Source organism: Sinohyriopsis cumingii, chromosome 12 (genome assembly GCF_028554795.1).
Source record: "Sinohyriopsis cumingii isolate HCF-2022 chromosome 12, ASM2855479v2, whole genome shotgun sequence".
Lineage (NCBI taxonomy): Eukaryota > Metazoa > Mollusca > Bivalvia > Unionida > Unionidae > Sinohyriopsis > Sinohyriopsis cumingii.
This window is the reverse complement of record NC_142972.1, coordinates 22625410-22645298: the sequence shown is the minus strand read 5'-3', so window position 1 is coordinate 22645298 and position 19889 is coordinate 22625410. Positions and strand designations below refer to the sequence as shown.

At 33.2% G+C, this 19889-nt stretch overlaps 1 protein-coding gene across 2 annotated transcripts; it reads right to left on the bottom strand.

The window, feature by feature from the left end:
* Positions 1 to 303: 303 nt before the first annotated feature.
* Positions 304 to 19842, bottom strand: LOC149786095 (protein FAM162A-like). Of its 2 annotated transcripts, none has more exons than XM_089976401.1 (3): positions 19752 to 19842; positions 8772 to 8868; positions 304 to 3290 (listed from the first exon to the last, which is right to left on the bottom strand). In XM_089976401.1, the coding sequence occupies exons 1-3, from the start codon at positions 19771 to 19773 to the stop codon at positions 3068 to 3070; spliced, it is 342 nt and encodes a 113-aa protein (XP_089832527.1). In that variant the 5' UTR covers positions 19774 to 19842; the 3' UTR covers positions 304 to 3067. The 2 variants fall into 2 exon arrangements, with proteins under 2 accessions (XP_089832527.1, XP_089832526.1); XM_089976400.1 differs by lacking the exon at positions 19752 to 19842 and adding an exon at positions 14351 to 14618.
* Between the last annotated feature and the right edge of the window lie 47 nt (positions 19843 to 19889).

Below are 19889 nucleotides of genomic sequence, written 5' to 3'. Positions count from 1 at the left end.
GGTTTATTAAAATGTAAAATCATTTTTATTTAAAGATAATAAAATGTGAGAAAAAATTTTTAAACCATTTTCAACAAAAAGCGAATTTGAAGGAGAAAAAAAACATCACAACTAATTTTATGCAAAGAAAGGATTCTTTTAAAATCACGAGTCCAAAGTCAAAATTTGATGTCATAGCTTGCATATAATAATGCAACACCTGCCCATCTTGCAAAGTATTAAAATCTTTATTAGCAAGAAACACCTTTTTAATAATATTGTATTTATGGTATTTTTCCATGACAAAGATATACACGGACACAGTTCAGTCAATTATACTTTATTTACTTAGACAAATTCAGCCCACTGAAATAAATAGGTCTTCAAAATTTTTAAGCCTCAAGCTTTACTGATATTTTACAAACTAATATTCAAATATTAAAAGGTTTACTTAAAAATCTATGTATATGTATATATAAATATTTATTCATTTATAAAACACAAGACAGAACATATTTCTTACAAATCAGGCATTTACATAGACAAAATGGATTAACATTTTTGAAGATTCTGGAAAAATACATGTTTGCCTTTGAATGAATTTCTTTTTTCTTAAATGCCACTAAGTATGAAGGCCTTAAAAACTGATCACCAGTCAGTAATTCTATCTGCTGCTGTAATTTTTCTTCTTGACAACACCCGATGTAACAAATTTGTCATTGATATTGGTTTGAAAATTAATATATTTTCATGAGCATGAAATTCATAAAAAGTAATGAGAAAATGACTTTTCAAAATAATTTTTTCCTCATATGAAAGACGAGCATTCAGTTGATCATTAATTCATAGAAACATATGTATTGTAAATATTTGCTTTTACTAAATTTTGAAAACATTAATAAGACTAAGATGTTACTGAGATCATAAATGGTCTGCAGTGTGCACCTTTTGCCAGAACACAAATTACAAGTTTGGTTTAAAGTCTGACCGATGCACTATGGCCAGCCATGTGCTTTTCTTAATGATAAACCAATAAATTTGTGCTTGTACTTCACATATACTCCACTGCAGACTAAAAAGTCCTAAGTGCACAAGAAAACTTGCTAAAAATTACATGAAAATCTAATCAGGTTATCTATATATGCATACAAACATGCCAACCAAAATTTAACACTCTACATAATTTTTTAACTGTAACAAGTTTCTTGCAAACAAAACTGCAAGTTTAACAAGTTTAAAAGTGTAAATAATTGCTTAAAGGATACAGAAATCTAACTAAATATTTCTGCCACCTTTCAATTCTCTTAGTGGTTTATGTGCAATCATGTTAATGGGCCTCTCAAAATGAACCTGTGGACAGTATCAAATCAAGATGTGTCAGCTGCAAGCATGGTGAGATAGAAATACTTAACAAGAGAACCTTGAAGGGACTGACACTCTAGTGAGTAAAAAGAATTTCTGGGAATTCAAGACAAGACCTTTTCTTCCTTTTAACTGCAGATTGCTATTAACATTAGCTGCTGAGGTGGGTGAATTTGCACCATTTTCATTAAGTAAAAAGAGACATCATTTAACATCTTTTGGTCAAAACCCTATATCATAATGATCATCAATTCATGCAGATTAGTGACAAAACAATTTTCATTACAGAAATCATTGGCAGCCATATTGTATAACTGGCACACTTTTCATTTAGGACCAACTAGGTACCATAACAAAAAATATTGATGAAAACCCCATATTGATATAGCCATCCATTTGGGAGTTGAAATAACAATATTTTCAAGATAGTCACCATGGTGGCCATATTGAAGGTCAGTCATTTTGATTTAAGACCAAGTAGACAACCATAAGACCTCTTCTGACGAAAACCTCAAGTCAAAATGACTTTCTCTTCAACAGGAGTAGCTAAATCAAGATTTTTAAGATGGTCACATACTAGATGTCAGAAAAGAATCATTCTAAGCCCAACAAAACAATGTAAGAAGTACTTCAGTGAAAACCCCAAAACAACCATTCATTCAGAAGCAGTGATAACACAATTTTCAAGCTGGCCAATGTGGCAGCCATATTAAAAATTGATTATTATCATTTTCGTTTAAGACCAAGTAGACATCATATGAAGATGTCTAATGAAAACCCTATGTCAATATGAGTTTCCATTCAGTAGGAATAGCAATAAAAAGATTTTCAATATGGCCACTATGGCAGTCATATTGGACATCTGATCTGCATCATTTTCTCTTAGGACCAAGTAGACTTAAAAAGGTTTTGAGAGAAGCCCTCATGCTCATGTGACAATCCACTCATAAAGAGCAGCAGTAACAAGATTTTCAAAATGGCCACTGTGTGGTGGCCATATAGGATATCAGATCAGGACCATGTTCCATGTTCATTTAGGACAAACTGGACATCGCAAGAAGATTTTGGAGAAAACCCCACATTAATATAACTTTCTGCTCAGGAGGAGTTACAGTAAGAAGAATTTCATGAAAACAGCCATATTAATCCTCCAATCTGCACCATTTTTATTTCACACCAAATAGAATTCATAAGAAGTCTTTTAATGGAAACCCCAGGTTGATATGACCACCCATTAAGGAGGCATGATGATAACAAGATTTTCAAAATGGCCACTATGGTGGATATATTGAACCCTAGATCAGCACCATTTTCATTTAGGACCAACTAGACATGATAAGAGGTCTTTCAGTGAAAACTCCATACTGATATGATCATCCATTCAGGAGAAGTGAATGAAAGGCTGTGTAAAGTTTCACTGTAAATTGTCCTAAGGATGAATGGATGTCAGATGATGGACAACAGACCATCTCATAAGCTCTTCTGTCCTATGACCAGTAGAGCTAAAAAAAAAAGTTTTTACTTGTGTTGAAAACCAGTTTTCATGCAACACATGAAATTCTGATGTTTGTGTATACCTGATATCACAAAACTGCATACATCAAACAAGCTGCATCCAGCACGGGCAAGAATTTTACAATGCATATATTTGTGAAAATTGAAAATACTCAATGTTATCAATAGATAGAAGATAAAAATTACAAAAGGCAAAATACTGAGAAAAAAATTATGTTTTGGTTTCCACTTCTGCCTTATGTGCAGTTTCAGCTATATGATCTTCTCGTAGTTTTGCAGCTTTTTCCCTGGCCATTTTGGGGATGGTTCTACCCTCAGCCACCATCTGTTTTCCGCTCCATACCATGTAGACACATCCCAAGACTGTGCCTATAATCATCAACATACTGACACGAATCCGGAACCAGTCTCTGGCTTTAAGCAGCTTAGATGTGCTGGAAAAAAAATATTAAAGTTAATCCTGCCTTAAAGGCCAACATCACCTTTATTCTGGAATCTTCTTTCTTAAACAACCCATTTTGGAACACCTGAGAATCCAATGAACTGAATCAATAAAAAACACTGCTGAAGAACCATTTTTGGGGAAGGTTATTTTTCTGACTTCAAAGAAGTAGCTGCTGAAGACAGGCTAGATTGTAATAAACAATATTCAAAAAAAAAATTAAACATAAGCTTACTTATCCAGATGTCACCTGCAACTTAAAGACAAAGATTACCAATAGTTTAATATTTAATGAATATGCATTATGGATAACTGATCTTTACATTCATATTTCAACAGCATCATGACTGTATGGCAATTGATCAATATGGATAATGACTGACTTAAATTACTACAGATTACATGGTTCCCATGCTTTTCTAAAGATATATTTCCAGGTTATTTCCAGGGTTTTTCCAGGATGAAATTAATTTTTTCAAGGTTCACATATTCACACATGACCATTACTGAATGGAATTAAAGAACATTTTAGATTATAAAACATGCATTTTCAAACTCTAAAGATGGTTCTCTTTCAAGACTCTCCCAAACATCTAAGCCAGAAAAGATGATCATGTACAAAACCAGAAAATGTATGACATGAAACAAGTTTGATTATATTCATATAAACTGGCATGTAAAGTCATTTCAATGTACAATAGTTTCCTCAGTGGCGTCGCTAGGGGGGTGCGGACCGCACCGGGTGACACCATCTCAGAGGGGTGACACCAAAATGAAAAATTGCAAATTTTACAGAGCACACACTGCTCAGTCTAGTCTGATTTCATAAGCAGATAACCGATCATAGTTAAATACATGACTAGCTGGCACAGCAGTGGCATCGCTAGGGGGATGCGGACTGCACCAGATGACACCATCAGAGGGGGTGACACCAAAATGACATTATTAAGGATTCTGTATGGTCTGTTATGGAAGGAGGACCTTGGGGGTGACACCATGAGCTACCGCACTGGGTGACACCAACCCGAGTGACGTCACGGAGTTTCCTTTCAAACCTTTAATTCCAAAGAATTCTATAGCAATATATATATATGCATCTTATAGAAAGTAAACATTTCCTATTACAGTATTAAAAACAAAACAATAAACGCAAATAATTAGAATCTTGTCTTGCAACAAAGAGAATTTAACCCTGAACATATATGTGCAAATAAAATCCCGAGCTAGATTTATCAAACACCCTAATCTCCTTAAGAAGATCTGGTTAAAAATCCATCATTTAAAAAACATTTTCAAAAGGATTGATTTAAATTTTGACAAAAGACCTTCAAAAGTATATACTGTTGTATAAACAAGAACAAAATTTTCTGTAAAATTAACTTGTCTTCTTGTAATTCGTTAAACCAGTCTTAAAACCTGTATTGATACAGGGGCTAGAATAGTTTTTTTTAATATATAATACAAGGGACGACAATTTCTCTTTTCAGCTCTGAGATTCAACAATTTGGACTACAAATTTGTATTAAAATGAATAGTAGTCCATTTTCTAAACTGGGTTTCCTTTAGGTTGGGGTTTGTGGGGTTGTTGCAATTGCATACAGAAAATTTGGAATTTGCCACCGAGGTGCGGTAGCAACATATGGTAGTCGCTTACCAGCGGGCCTAGAAAATTTAAACTTATGTTATATCAATTCATGCCTGCATGAAATCTACAGAAAAATGATTTATTTTCTCTTTATGTCTTTATTCCGCTGACAGACTAGACCAAACTACAGCATTGATGAAACCTGACCAGGTACTCACCATTCACATTACTAGTCACTTCACGAATCTCAAATGACGTCGGAAGTCCATTAGTCACGTCATATCAACAACAAACTCCATTATAATGTTGTTGTAGAGAAATTCAATTATATTAAACGAAAGTCAGATACCTTTTGTAAAAACCAGCAATCTGGCCAGTCTGATTTATCAAGCAGAGAACACATGTCAACGTGGTAGTCCCGTGATGCAACAAAACTCCAGAAGTTGTTCTCGGAATATATAAATATGGAAAACTTTTTGTTCTTTCATTTTTCTATTTTATTATAGCCAGTATACAACTTTCATTTAATATTTTTTTATTTTTTCTCTACATTTGAAAATGTGGGTTGCTAGATCTGTGTACTCATGCAACCAGCAATGCAAATTGCGAGTACCAGGTCACATTTCATCAACTCCAATTTTAATACTCACAATTTCTGAGACAATAAGTAATTTTCATATCCATTTCATGCATGTATCACTTGATCTAACAATGTTTAAAGTTTGCTAGGCCATCCGGTAAGCAGCTACGCTTTGCTAACACGATGTTTGCCTCTTGTGTTGCTAGAGTGGTTTTCATAGCTTCCACGCAAGGAAAGATACAGATATCAAGCTAACTTTGAAAATAAAAGTCAACTAGATGAATCTAATCCACTGAGCATTTGGATTAACTCAGCATATATGTTTATGGCAAGCACCCAAATGATACATACTGCACCCTCTCAATAATCTGGTTAGAACTCAATAAATGAAACTCACGATCAGTTTAGTTACGACTCAGTTACGTGAATGTTTCGGGCATCAAGTTGTGGCGGAAAATTCCCGTGTTTTTTCCCCTGACTTTCATAAATATTTGTGAAATTCAGGACTTTTCATGGTTGGGAAAAAATTTATCATTTCTTCCGACTTTTTCCTGATAGCGTGGGAACCCTGAGATTAACATTTTTTAGTTTTTACAAATTTAAACAAATTTGAATAATTTGCTAAGTTTTAGGGTAAATGATTGACAGATGAATTTTTAAGAAGAACTAATTTTATCATAAATCACCATACTTTTTATTACATACCCTCACCCCTGCTTCATGACACCTCAACCACTTCCCCACTTACAGAGGGGAAGTAAGTCAAATCCCATTATATGTTCCCTTATTATGACAACATTTATCAAGTTTTATATAAAAAAATATATCTATGTCCTTGTAATTTCCGTTTTTGTATATTTTATCTCTAATCCTTCTAAAGTGAATTGGGGTCCATCTTAGGTGGTCATCACAGTTGTAGGGTATGAGAATATCCCCTGCTAAAGTTGTGGAATAAAGTTGTAAAATAAGTGCTGTATGACCTGTCTTGAATGACAACACTTTTTATGCAATGCCTGGATAAATGGTTTTATATGATGATATGACCTGTCATGGAGACAACCTGTTTTGTGACAACTCTTTTTATTGGGTGGGTGGTCTCTTCAAACAGGTTTCAGTCAAAAAAACTAAGGAACATCCTGTTGAATTACTGCCACGATGAAGATTATTTTATTACTGTTTATAATAAGTCAGTGTTTTAGGTATTTTTTAAATGAAGGAATGTACAACAAGGTTCTGTAAGTATCAAGTTAATTTATCATCTAACTAGCATTTAAACGTGGTACTGCAGATGTTTATTAATTTGCTTCATATAAGCATGTGATTCCTGCAAATGACAAATGACAATTCTTTCAAGAGTTTTCCTGTGGAATCTCTCCCCCACATTCTACTGATCAAAACTCACCATGTTTACTACAGCTTGATTCAGCTAGCCTGAGGTTTATAAATTTCCTGTTAGACTTGTAGCAGGGGTCACACAACCAGGCAAAGTGGGTGACTAAGTTACCTAAAAAATGTAAACTTCGCATTCTACTTTTTTAGAGGAACACTGACTGACTGTCCTTTTTGATGTCCTCCCCTGCCTGCCAGTTAAGTTCCAGTGTTATGTTATAGCTCAATTTTAAATGTAGGCTCCTAACCATCAAATAATTGGTGTCAGTATCAACTGCACTGACAAACTCTTGTACCTTCACAAGCATGTGTTTTGACAGCTAATTGACCATTAACCGTTTCCCGAGAAAGTTAGCAACTATTAATGCCTGATTTCCACAAGTTATCCTTTGATGATAAAAACATACAAACGTGTTTTGAAATTTAAACTGATGTAAATAGCATTTTGTGTTTTAAGAATAGAATCGGTAACATAAATATATTAACTGCCACATGTACATTATTTTCTACATAAAAGTCAGTTTGGAACCATAAGCAAACCTGTAATGGGGAAATAATGGCAGACATTGCTGAGTCTGCAAAGTACTGCTTTATTAGATTGTGTCTTTCTGTAAACCATTTGGCAAATATATTCAGGAAAATATACAATTCATACAAAAGCAGAGTCCAAATATTATGTTATTGAAGATTTAGCTTTAAATGCTACTATGTTGGTCAGAAACACATGGGACAATGCTATGTTGTGGAATTTGAGAGATGCTGTAAGGTCAAGTTTTCTTACTCATTTTTGTGAAAACATGAAGAAAGAAAAAACAGCAAATACTGTTACCCCAAGTAAGTAGACAAATAAAACCTTATATTTGCAATCCTATCAATGGACTGTTCTAACAATGCTATAAAGGGAGTGATTACATTAAGAAAACCCCTTTTTCTAAACACAGATGCACTTGCATGTTGACTGTGTCAATTCGGTTGAAAACAGTCTTTAGTTCATTCATATACTGACTTTAATTCTTCAGTGTGTTGTCTATGAACAGTTACAGTAAAGTTTTATTAGTAACAAAGAAATTATGACGAACAATATGATCTGAAAGACGTGTGCATTGACTCACATGTACATGTTATAGGGATTGTTTCAAACATGATTAGAAATCTTTTCAACTGCAATTTTAATGTGAACTTTTAGAAAAATAAAAAATAAAACTTTTTTATTAAGGGTAGTTGATTAAGGATTTGTACTAACTTGCAATTACAATCCTATAATCTAGTTACTCAGTTAAAATTCATTATAATGTATAGCTTCTGTTGTTGTCTTTATAAGTCATATTGCCAAAATACACTGCATATGAATATGATTTCAAACCTGCACCAAATGATTTTATAATACAGATAGAACTCAGAAAATTTTCTAACTGAAAATAAAGTATTGCTTAAAACCAATGTCAAATGCAAATATGCATACTGGGAAATTGATGGCATAGTTCAAATAAGAGAATGAAAACAACACACACACACACACACACACACACACAGATATATATATATATATATATATATATATATATATATATATATATATATATATATATATATATATATCTTGCTTTGATCCCACTTGTTCCTGTTCAGCTCTCACTTATCTGTTCTCCAAAAGGAGAAGTCACTTTTCCTTAAAATTCAACTCTAGCTTGACTCCTATAGTAGTTTTCATAATTTCAGTAGACAATTGCTAGTATAATTTCAGTTGTCACCAGTGAGCATTTGTGGAAAGGACTAGTGAAGATTCAGCAGGACTAGTAAATTTCTCTACTAGTCCTTTTAGCAATAATGAAATGTATGTTAAATTCTAAGCTTGTTTAAACATGTTAGAATCTTTAAGCAATGACATGAAATACTGAACCATATTACCCTAGACTTACGATATAGTTTCTGGCACTTCCTGCACATTTTTGTAGAACCCAGACCAGACTAGAACTCTCTTGTCATAGTCTGAGAGCCTTTGATTACCCTCTGCCCCTGAAAAAGATAGCAGCTGTGGTATTAAGTATGTCCTAAAATATATTTTGATTTCTCACGGTGTTATCTATTAAAAGCAACCATGCCAGAACTCAGTTCACTAACCAACAGCTCTGGGAGCAGACTTCAGAATATTTCTTGGGGAGGTTCTTAGTTTGACCTCCAGATCCATGCTGATTGGGTATATTACTTCTCAGTCCTACTTTTGCACTCACCATGACAACATGTTTGACTGGTGGGCCTGGAAGAAGGAATGCATTTAATGGGGTCTGTAAGCAAATAACTGATGCACAGGGGCATGTGTCTGCAAAGCAGGGAAGCAGTCAACTTGAGCAGTTCAAGTGTTTGACTATTCAGCTTAGGACTGGTTTATTCTTTTATTTCATATCAAGTCAACACATTTTTTTTCTCCTCTGTATCATCTAATATCAACCAATTAGTCCTACAAAATATGAAGCTGCATGTAATGTGTTTCTCCTCTTTGTTCTATTTATCATGCAGTGGAGATTAGAAACAATATTGAAAATTTAGCTTCAATTCATTTTTTATGCAGATATTCTCCATGATGTGTTTTTAACAGATAATGGAATTTAGTATTTTAGCACTAAAAACATGTTAAAATAAACAGCAATTATTGCTATCGTTATATAATGTGCATTGTTATACTCTCCTTAAGAGGGCCTCAAGGAAGAATGGTTCTTGACTAATGAGCCACTCTCTATAAATAAAGCATTATCATTATTATTATTGCGAATGATCCCTTCACTGGCCCCAGATACCAATACATATAAGGTCTGACGATTGTAAAAATATTTCAAATGGCATCCATAAAATGGACAAATATTTCTTTGCACCCTTACCCACCTAGAGAACACACTGCCATATATATATATATATATATATATATATATATATATATATATATATATATATATATATATATATATATATATATTGTTATGTATAATTAATTTAATTGTTTGTTTGTTAGTTTTTTTTCATAACTGAGTTCATTTCTGCTTGATCTGACCGACTTTCTTAGAAATTTTTTATTTCATTTGATGCCAACAACATAGCTCAATTATTCTCTATGTTTATGAGCTTAATATCAGAATTATTATTAACAGAAGAAGTAAATATGTTGATCTGGGTCAGGGTTTTGGACTTCCCAAGTGAATTTCACAGGTTATGGTTTTGATTTTGTAAACATCAGGATCATTTTAGAAGGTTATTTTCCATTAGGTAATGGTTTTATTTTAGAAAATGCTAATTGTGACCTGAGGTAAAGTAGAGAACTATATAATCTTGTAATTGTGAAAACTTGGTCATTTGTGCTTTAACATCTAGCACTTTTATGTTGTATTATATGTTGTAACCAGGAGTTTGGAGCTGGTCTCTTCTTTTGTCCAAATTATTATACAAGTGATTATTTTCTCTAAAAATACAAAAGTGCTCTAATAAAATTCATGGATTGAGGCAGTTACTGGAATTTCTAATATACTGAAACCTGGAATTATATGTCTGTGAGTCAACAAAAGACACATCAACACTTCAATAGCTACCACAGACATGTCATCAACTGCAGTTTTGGGATTTTTTTTTGGACTTTAACTGAATTTTTATTCAGGATTTTTAATTACATGGACTTGTGTCTGTAATTCTTGGATTTTTTGGGTTTTACTTAGCAATACTGTAAGTGGTTTTTTTCTCTTTGTCACTTGGTATGCAAGGGAAATAAATATATTTGTTAAATTCTACAAAGCTTGTTGTCTTTCACTCTTTTCTGTTACTTATTTTAAGAGCACTGACTAATATATATATATATATATATATATATATATATATATATATATATATATATATATATACACACACACACCCTTCCTACCCACTCCAATATTCTATTTTCTTATTACACTGACATAATTTCAAAGGCCTGTGGTATTATTCAGGAGGCAAAATTGATTCTATACTGTTTGATATGAAATAAAGAAATAAAAATTATATAACTTTATATGATGGGCAAAGTTGGCAACAGTTTCTTTGTAGTTGTCGGTGCATCACTTTTGTCCCCTGTAATTATCTTAGTTTCCATTACGTCTGATGTGAAATTTTGAATATACATGTCTGTGTAAAAATTGCATTGAAATTGCATGTTTGCCTGTTTTTATGCTTATACATAATAGGAGTGTTTGTTCTATATGTTCTGGTGTTATTCTTCTGACCAAAAGCCACATAGGAATACTTATAACTCTTGTAGTGCTTATGTGGCTTTACTTGCTACTAATATTAGTACAATATACCTCTTTCTGGACCTACCCAGGTGTCTGCTGTGGCTATGGTACCCTAGTTAAACAAGTACCAGGATATGGAAAATACAGTGGAATAAAATCAGCATTTCTACCTTTTGCAAACATGTAATATTTATTATATTCTCTTACATACTTTTACTCTATATATAGTTTTATATTACAATTTGTGTCTTGTGTAAAATATTTTCCATGCATGGAACCTTTAGATCATAAATTAAATTTGTGTACCATTTTGGGTTAGAAACATTACATTTTAAATAACCAGCAACATAATTAAATTTGGATGATTTTTTTATTCCTAGCTCTTTACTTGAGATTGTATTCACTAATATTCAATATTACATAATGGAGAATACAAACCTAAGGTGACATTAATATATACTGCACAATAATCAACTCAAGGCAAATATACATTTACATTAAACTGGGTGAACCAGTACATGAATGCACTATTATGACTCCATGGTATTAAACAATAGAAAATAGCAAAAAGCAACAAGCTTTGTACAATTCAACAAATAATTTATTTCCCTAATATACCAAGTGAAATGTAAACAGAATTGCAAATTAAATCTCATATAATTCTAGAATCACATACACAAGTCCTAAGTTCTGAATAAACTTTAGTGGAAATCCAAAATAAGGCCAGCACTGAAAGTGTTGATATGCCTGTGGTGGCCCACACTGTGGTAAAGTGCCAATAGTCTTTTGTTGGATCGCAACAATACAATCCAAGAATAAAGCCTTATTTGAAATTTCAGTATAAATTCAAGCTTCAGTTTCCAAGACTATTAATTTTGAAGAGCACTTCATATTTTCCAGAGAAGAATCACTTGAATCAAATAATTTGAATAAATAAAACTTCAGTCCAAATGAACAACTGAACACAACAATACACCTGATTCTGCCTTGTCTTATAGCACAAATAATTAATTTCTAGAAAAACATGATTATATAGTCCTCTACCTGACCTCAGGTCACAATTAGCATTTTCTATAAAACAAATTAACAAAATTACTTATGGAGAATAACCTTCTAGAAGGCTGGTAATGTTTACAAAATAAAATTGTAGCTATAATTAGAAGTCTATTACTAGCATTATAATATAAAATGTGTAGTAAACAACAGGTAGACCTGGCAATTCGTAAGGAATTTCCAAAGTTCTAAACTCCAATTGAGATAAACATATTTACTATAAAAACAAAATCAATGATTCAGGTCAGGTAGAAAATGAACTTCATTTCAGACCAGAAGTCCAACATACAATGTCACATTATCAATAGCCTACCATGAAATTAAAAGCTAACTGTTGTATAACATAAAAGAAGTTTTTTTAAATAAGTATTACAAAAGTATAGTTCAAGATCATTGCAGCCAAAGCAAATTATAAAAAAGAAAAGCAAACATCTATTGACTAATTAAACTAAATGGTTGTCGGGCTATTACAGCAACTTAATACACGACAGAACTGAATGTCTTAATGGAAGATGTTCAGAAATATCAACAGCATTACTTTTGAAATCTATGGATTAAACATTGCATACTCAGATGCACAGTATTAAAATAAAAAATTTGTATCACAGGGCCAGAGCAATCCTCAATGTGCCAACATTTAGTAGTACAAAAATTAATTTGATATGACAATGTCCAACTCTGGGGCATGGAGAATATAAGCTTGTATGTTAAACATGAGGCTATTATATAGTAAATATAAAGTGTAGTATGTATGTATGTATGTATGTATGCATGTATGTATGTATGAGGGGTCAAGCTAGACTTGGATTTTAGGGAGAAGCGACTTCTCTTTTTGGACAGAACAGTGAGAAGTGAGAGCTGAACAAAGTGGAAGCAAAACAAGACACACACTATATATATATATATATATATATATATGCGCGTGTGTGTGTGTGTTGTTGTTATTTTCATTCTCTTATTTGAATTATGCACTTTATTTCCCAGTATGCATATCTGCATTTTAAGGAAATAGTTCTTTTTTCATTTGTCAAAAATCTGCCTTTTATATGAATTCCCAAATCAGCTTGGGAGTTTAAGTTTTCAATACTAAAATAGATATATAAAATGTGTCCATTAATTAACATAATATAGTTTACAAGCACATTGCCAGATATCATGTCTATGTTCATTTACTCTGCTGTTCATCAATTCCAATCCTTCTACCACCACCAACTTTAATTCATCTTAGACTTGCAAAATGGAAACTTAGCATGCAAAATGAAGCAATGACAATTAATAGTTGTTGATTGATAAGTAATTAAATCAGTAAAAATATGAACTTTAATATATATATATATATATATATATATATATATATATATATATATATATATATATATATATATATATATAATACACATTTCAAATGAAATAATGTCAGTGAAAGTGTGTATCAATTAGCAAAATGAAATCATAAAATAATGCTTTCAATTATAATGTCAAACACTTCTTTTTACTATTGAATTTATCTACTGTAAGCAGATTAATAAAGCTAATTACAGTCATAATTCCATTTTACATACATTTTGCATCATCATGGCTGGACTCTATGTTAATTTAACTTGTTAATGGTTAGTATTTTACTTTATAATGAAAGTGACAATTAATACTGGTAAAAAACGTGAAGCATAATTAACCTATCATAATTACTAAATTTGTGTGTGTGTGTGTGTGTGTGTGTGTGTATTTTTGATGCCATTTCTTGGCCACCGCCTTCTGTTCCCAAGTCCCAAATATCAGCTGTTTGCATGCACACTGTCAGGTCGATTGGGGATTAAAGTTGAATTTCTGATGATTTAATTTATACAGCAACGTTTTAGTTACTGCAAACCATGTAAGCCTTTGAAAAAAATTGTGATAAACGTGGCAGCCTTGTTTATGGCAGACATTTACCTTCGTCTAACAAAGAAGTCTAACCTTAAGTTCAAGGCAACATCAACCTCCTTGGAACGTGACGTCTGACCACATACGACTATGCAAGCTCTATGTTGAAAAGCCAGAAGAAAAAAAAATGAAGTGAAAGGATTACTGTTATAAAACCCGTCTGCTTCTTGTTGTCTGTTTTCTTTTAAGACTAATAATATATTTAAGCAATCTCTCTTTTTTTGACATTTAACAGTAGGCTTACAATAAGTCAAACCGCGCAAGCAAAGTACCTGATCCATACTGTTTTACGTTTACTGTTCTGACGGTTGATTCTGGAGCAGGACAAACACATGGGGGAACATCCTTAACCGTACCGTTTCCAAAAAACGAAAACCAGTTTGATCTTTTAGCCTGTTGCACAACTCGGCTTCTAAATATTCTTAACATAGCTACCGTCTGGTACGAATATTAATACCCGGTTCTCTTTTATCAGCAGATGTCACTCAAACCTAAGCTGTTGTCTTCAGCTCATCATTCGGAACATCTTAACCCGTTTTACTTAGCCTGGTTCCCGATCAAAATTGGACTAATGCCATTTATGAAGAAACAAAACAGGAGACCAGTCTAACTCTAGAACAATATGTATAGTTTCGTAATTTATTTTGCATAGGGATAGATTTTTGAATATAATATCCCAGGTTTTTCTCATTCGTTATAATGGCTATTTTAAAAAAAGATCTTATGTATCTCATGTATTGTTAACAGAACTTATAATTCCCTTCATTTTGGTGTATGAGTGATGGGTGTAATTTGGGTCATAGAGTATGCAGCATGACTTACTTCAGGGGGCGCTCACGAGTTATTATGTATTTTTAAGAGAGTAACGTAGGTAAGGTGAAGTTGTTTGCATCTAAAACATGAACATAATGTTGGCATGCCTCTATGCTACTTGGATGTAATATGACTGACATTTCTTTGAATATTGTACTTTTGGAAATTGTAAATGATCTTAGAACACTGGTAACTACAATGACTGCTCCCTTTTGCTCCAAAAATCAGCCTGAATGTGTCCAAAGTTCACTATCTTTAGCAGCTGTTAAAATAGGGAAAATGAATTTTGCCAGACTAGACAATACCAGCCTTTGAAAATGCAATGAATGGATTACCAGGTAAATCAAATGTAAAAAAACGTTATTGGCTCTTTTTTTAATCAATTTACCTCTGAAGTTCAGGAAGTGAAAATGACCAAGTGGAGCTAGCACTTTTCTGAAAGGTGCACATCTGGAGTAAGGCCAAGCTGTATATTATAGAACCCGTATTACACACATCAATCATAACCAAAATAATGGGAATTAAAGGTTCTTTGAACAATACCTAAGATAACCAAGGTCTTTTTTAAATTGCTTGTATAACCAGTGAGGAAACCTGGGGAAATTCTTTTTCTTTAAAATCTAAACTGTAGAGTGCCACCTCAGATACTCAAATATCAAAACCATAAGTTTTGTGAAATATTTATAAATATTGTGCAGTAACGTACCATGTGAAATAAACACACAAACATTAGCTGAGAAACTGAAGAAGAAAACCAGACAATGAACTGACTAAAACCGTTACAGATGTACTTGATGGATACGAGCTGTGTTGTTACACAGAAGTAAGAATCTTGAAAGCCAAAGGGAAAGACATAAAAACAAAACCCCCACAATAATTCTGAGTGATGGGTTGTAAGGCCAAACATAACAGAGGATATTTTGCAAGGAAAAACCAGGAAGTGCGTGTAAAGAAGAATGTCATTTAGTAAAATGCAAAAAGAAAGAACCAGAAGCTTAATAATGAAATCTTCAAGAAATTTTTAATCAGGGAAGTATGGAAAGAAAAACAAATTCATGGAAAGACAATGCAGTTACATTCGATTTCCGATGGTTCACTACAAGGCACTTTTCAAAAGTGAAACAAATTTCACTGATACTGAGGATACAGTAGACGTAAAAATGGATCCTGGTAAGAGATGCAAAAAATCTTAAACAGAACCACATTGAACTCAAAGACACAATCAGAATTTTCTGAGGAAAAAGGTTGTAGAACCGTCAACAAAAGAAAGCAAACAAACAGAAGGATATCAAAAGCAGTGTTCGTTATTACGAGTGGAAAAAAATAAAAGAGAGTGGAATTCTCATACGAAAGAGATAAACATAATTCTCAATTGTGATCCATAGCATACTTTGTCTTCTGCAGTTACAGATAGCAACTAAGAAGTCACATAGTAGGTGACTTGTACCAAATATTTCAATTTTTCATACAACTCTCTCTCTCTCTCTCTGGAGCATGGGAAAGAGTTGTGATTGCAGAGACTTGCATTCGTCTCTCAATTGCCTCATTCTACACAGGTTTGCTACTAGTGGTTACTAGAGTCTTGGTGTTAATCCAGTGCTTTGTTTTTTGCTGTGTAATGTTTTAGCAATATAAGAGGAAAATGCCAATGAATAAGAAGTGAATAGATATGGATATTCCACAAAAGTTGTCATTAATGCAACAATGAAAACATGATAAGGAAGCATTTGAAGAAGGTAAGGCAAATGACTTTGTCTACCGATTGCTAACACGGCTTTGAAAACACTCAGGATAAACTGCAGGTACAGTTCGAAAATAGAAAAACAAATATTAGAGGCTTATTTACAAACAAGGATGCAAAACTACTGAAATTTTAAAATCATTATTATTATTAGTTTTATGTATATATACGTTGCTTTGCTTTGTTTGTTAGTTTTGTTTTATTTCATTATGTGCTATCGTAGTGTAACACTGTATGTTGGACCTGACCTTGTCCAAAACTGAGTTCATTTCTGCTTGACCCAAATTGATGTTTTTATTTTATTCATTGTAAACAACTAATATATTGCTAAATTATCCTCTCTGTTTATGGGCTTAAGATCAGGATCATTATCAATAGAATAGGTAAATTTGTTTACTTTGGTCAAAGTTTTGGAGTTTCATAAGAGAATTATACAATCCAGGTTATTGTTTTGTAAACATCAGGATCATTCTAGAAGGTTATTTTCCATTTGGTAATTTATTTTTTTATACAGTGCTAATTGTGACATGAGGTCAAGTAGAGAATTATATAATCTTGTTGCTGCAAGGATTATTTCATTCGTGCTTTAACATCTAGCACTTTCAAGTTGTATTATGTTGTGTCCAGTTGGGATGAATTTTCTTTGTTCAAATTATTGAATTCAAGTGATTATTTTCTCTGGAAATACAAAAGTGCTCGGATAAAATTCTTGGATAAAGACATTCACTGGAATTTATACTAAATTCAAACCTGGAATTATATTACTGTGATTCAACAAAGAACTGTTGACACAATCAACACTCTGTAAGCTATAACAGACACGTCATCAACTTTTTGGATTATTTTTGGACTTGTAGTAAGTTTATACAGGACTTTAAATTATTAAGACTTGTATACATAATTCTTGGATTATTTTGGGATTTAATTCACAATACCATATGTTTTTTTTTCCATTTTCACTTTGTATGATTAATGGGTGTAATATGGGTTATAGCGCATACAACTTGGCCTTACTTCAGATATGCACCTCTCAAAAACTGCTAGCTCTGCTTGGTTATTTTCATTTCCTGGACTTATGAGGTAAATTAGAAAACAACAACAGCAACAACAAAAAAAGCCAATGACTTTTATATCTGGTAATTCATTCAATGCACTTTCAGAAGCTGGTATTGTCTATAATCTGGCAAAATTAATTTTACCTATTTTAATAACTGCTTTTCATGGTGTTCTTCTGACTATGGTCTGATTATACCAGCCCGTTTGTTAATACACGCCCCCCCATTTTAATAACGGAAAAATTTATTGTGTTAAAAAAAAAGCAAGGAACTTAGTCAATTCATTCACTGATTTATAATTTCTGACCTGATGGAGTAGAGTGGTCCTAATACCGTCATTATCTGCGAGTTTCGTGCTTAACAGAAGTTTTCAATATAATAGACAGACATGCTCGAGATCCATATCCAGTTCCTGGACAAGTCCATTTTCAGCAAAGGGGTATGTGTACAACTACATATGTACAGACATATGTCGTCTGCTTCCGATATTTGCAATGTCGAATCACAAGGGTTCATTACAAAGAAATTTAAGAGTATCCATCCATGAATAAAGGGATGGGGGTTCTAACCTGTAACAATATAACACCCATCCCTTGATTAATGGACGGCTACTCATAATTTTCTTTGCGACGAACCCCTGAGGTCAAATCAAGCAAAGGAAAAGAAAAACAACAAATTTGCCTTTCATGTGGATTTAATAGGCGGTTTAATTTCTATGTTCAAGTGTACAAAGGGATATAATTCCAAACTCTCAACGTTATGGAATTTAAGGACTTATCAGGCAGTTACCGAACAGGATAAACTACATCATGTTGTCTGATCGAAATAAACTAGCCCATAGTGTACGCAATATGGCGCAGTGTTAGTATGGGAAGTCCCTAGTCATACAATGTAAGACATAACACATGTTGGTTCTTTTTTTAAGTGTCGTACTATCCAAATAATGGGCTTGTATAGCGTGTTCCGACGTCTTTGACATCGGAACGAGTATTCAAAGTTTCAGGAATATCTCACACATTTGGCAATATATATCGACACTCTTCCACTAATTTATATGTAATTAATATACTTACTGTGCTATATTTATCCTGGCGAAATGAAAATATGACACTAGCAAATGGACGCATTTTCATGTTCCGTTGACATAGAGTTGAATTTGTTGCAATGCGACGGTAGTCGAGGTATTCCGAAGTATGTTTAAGTAGGTTCATGTAGCGGATATGTTCCTTGAACGAAACGAAACGTTTCTTTACAGTTCCAATATATTTACATTTGTTTCTTTAAAGATTAATATTTCAACTTAACCCGATTTTGGCATTCCCGGATTTCATCGCTTTCCAGTCAACTGAAATGTAGTCCAACAAAACTTTAAAACAGGTCCCTTTCTTTCGTGAGCAGCTGAATCTATTAGAGAAAAGGCATCAGAGTAAGTAAAGTCTGACTAAAACAGTATGACTTTACTTTGTAGAAAAGCGCCGTTATTTTAGTTGCCAGTTGTGTGAAATATTCCTGACAATTTGACTTTCGTTACGATGTTAGTTGACACCAAAACACACTACACAGCGCTGTTAGTTAGGCTGTAAGACCCTGACGCCCATAACATAAATATCAGCGTCAGGGCACAGGGGTTCGTTACAAAGAAAATCAAGGGATGGCGGTTCTAACCTGTAATAATATTGTTACAGGTTAGAACCCCCATCCCTTGATTTTCTTTGTAACGAGCCCCTGTGGTCAGGGTCTTACCTGTATGACTAGGAAAGACCCTTAAGCATGAAAGGTGCAGGGAATGCCAGTACTATTGCCATTCTGTCACTGTCAGGTTAGAAATTATCAATCAGTGATTCAATTAACTTAATTATGTGCACGTTTTATCACATTAATCGTTTTCGTTAGTGAAATCGATGGGGGGGGGGGGTTTACAAACAAACGGGGATGTATATTATAATTCAGGCTAATTTTTTTCGTACAAGGGAGAAGTTATTCTATGTAGCTGTGTGCTTAAATAATGTACAATTTCCACAAGACATTTAAGCCATAGTGCATGAAAGTAACATAGAGGTATACCAACACTGTCTCCATTGTGCATGTTGCAAACGTAAACAACATCACCGTACACCCACAACTCTCTCGGAAATTCTTAATATCTGTAGAGCGCCCCATAAAGCAGAAAAAACCGAAATGTTCCGATTGGATTTTCTAGTG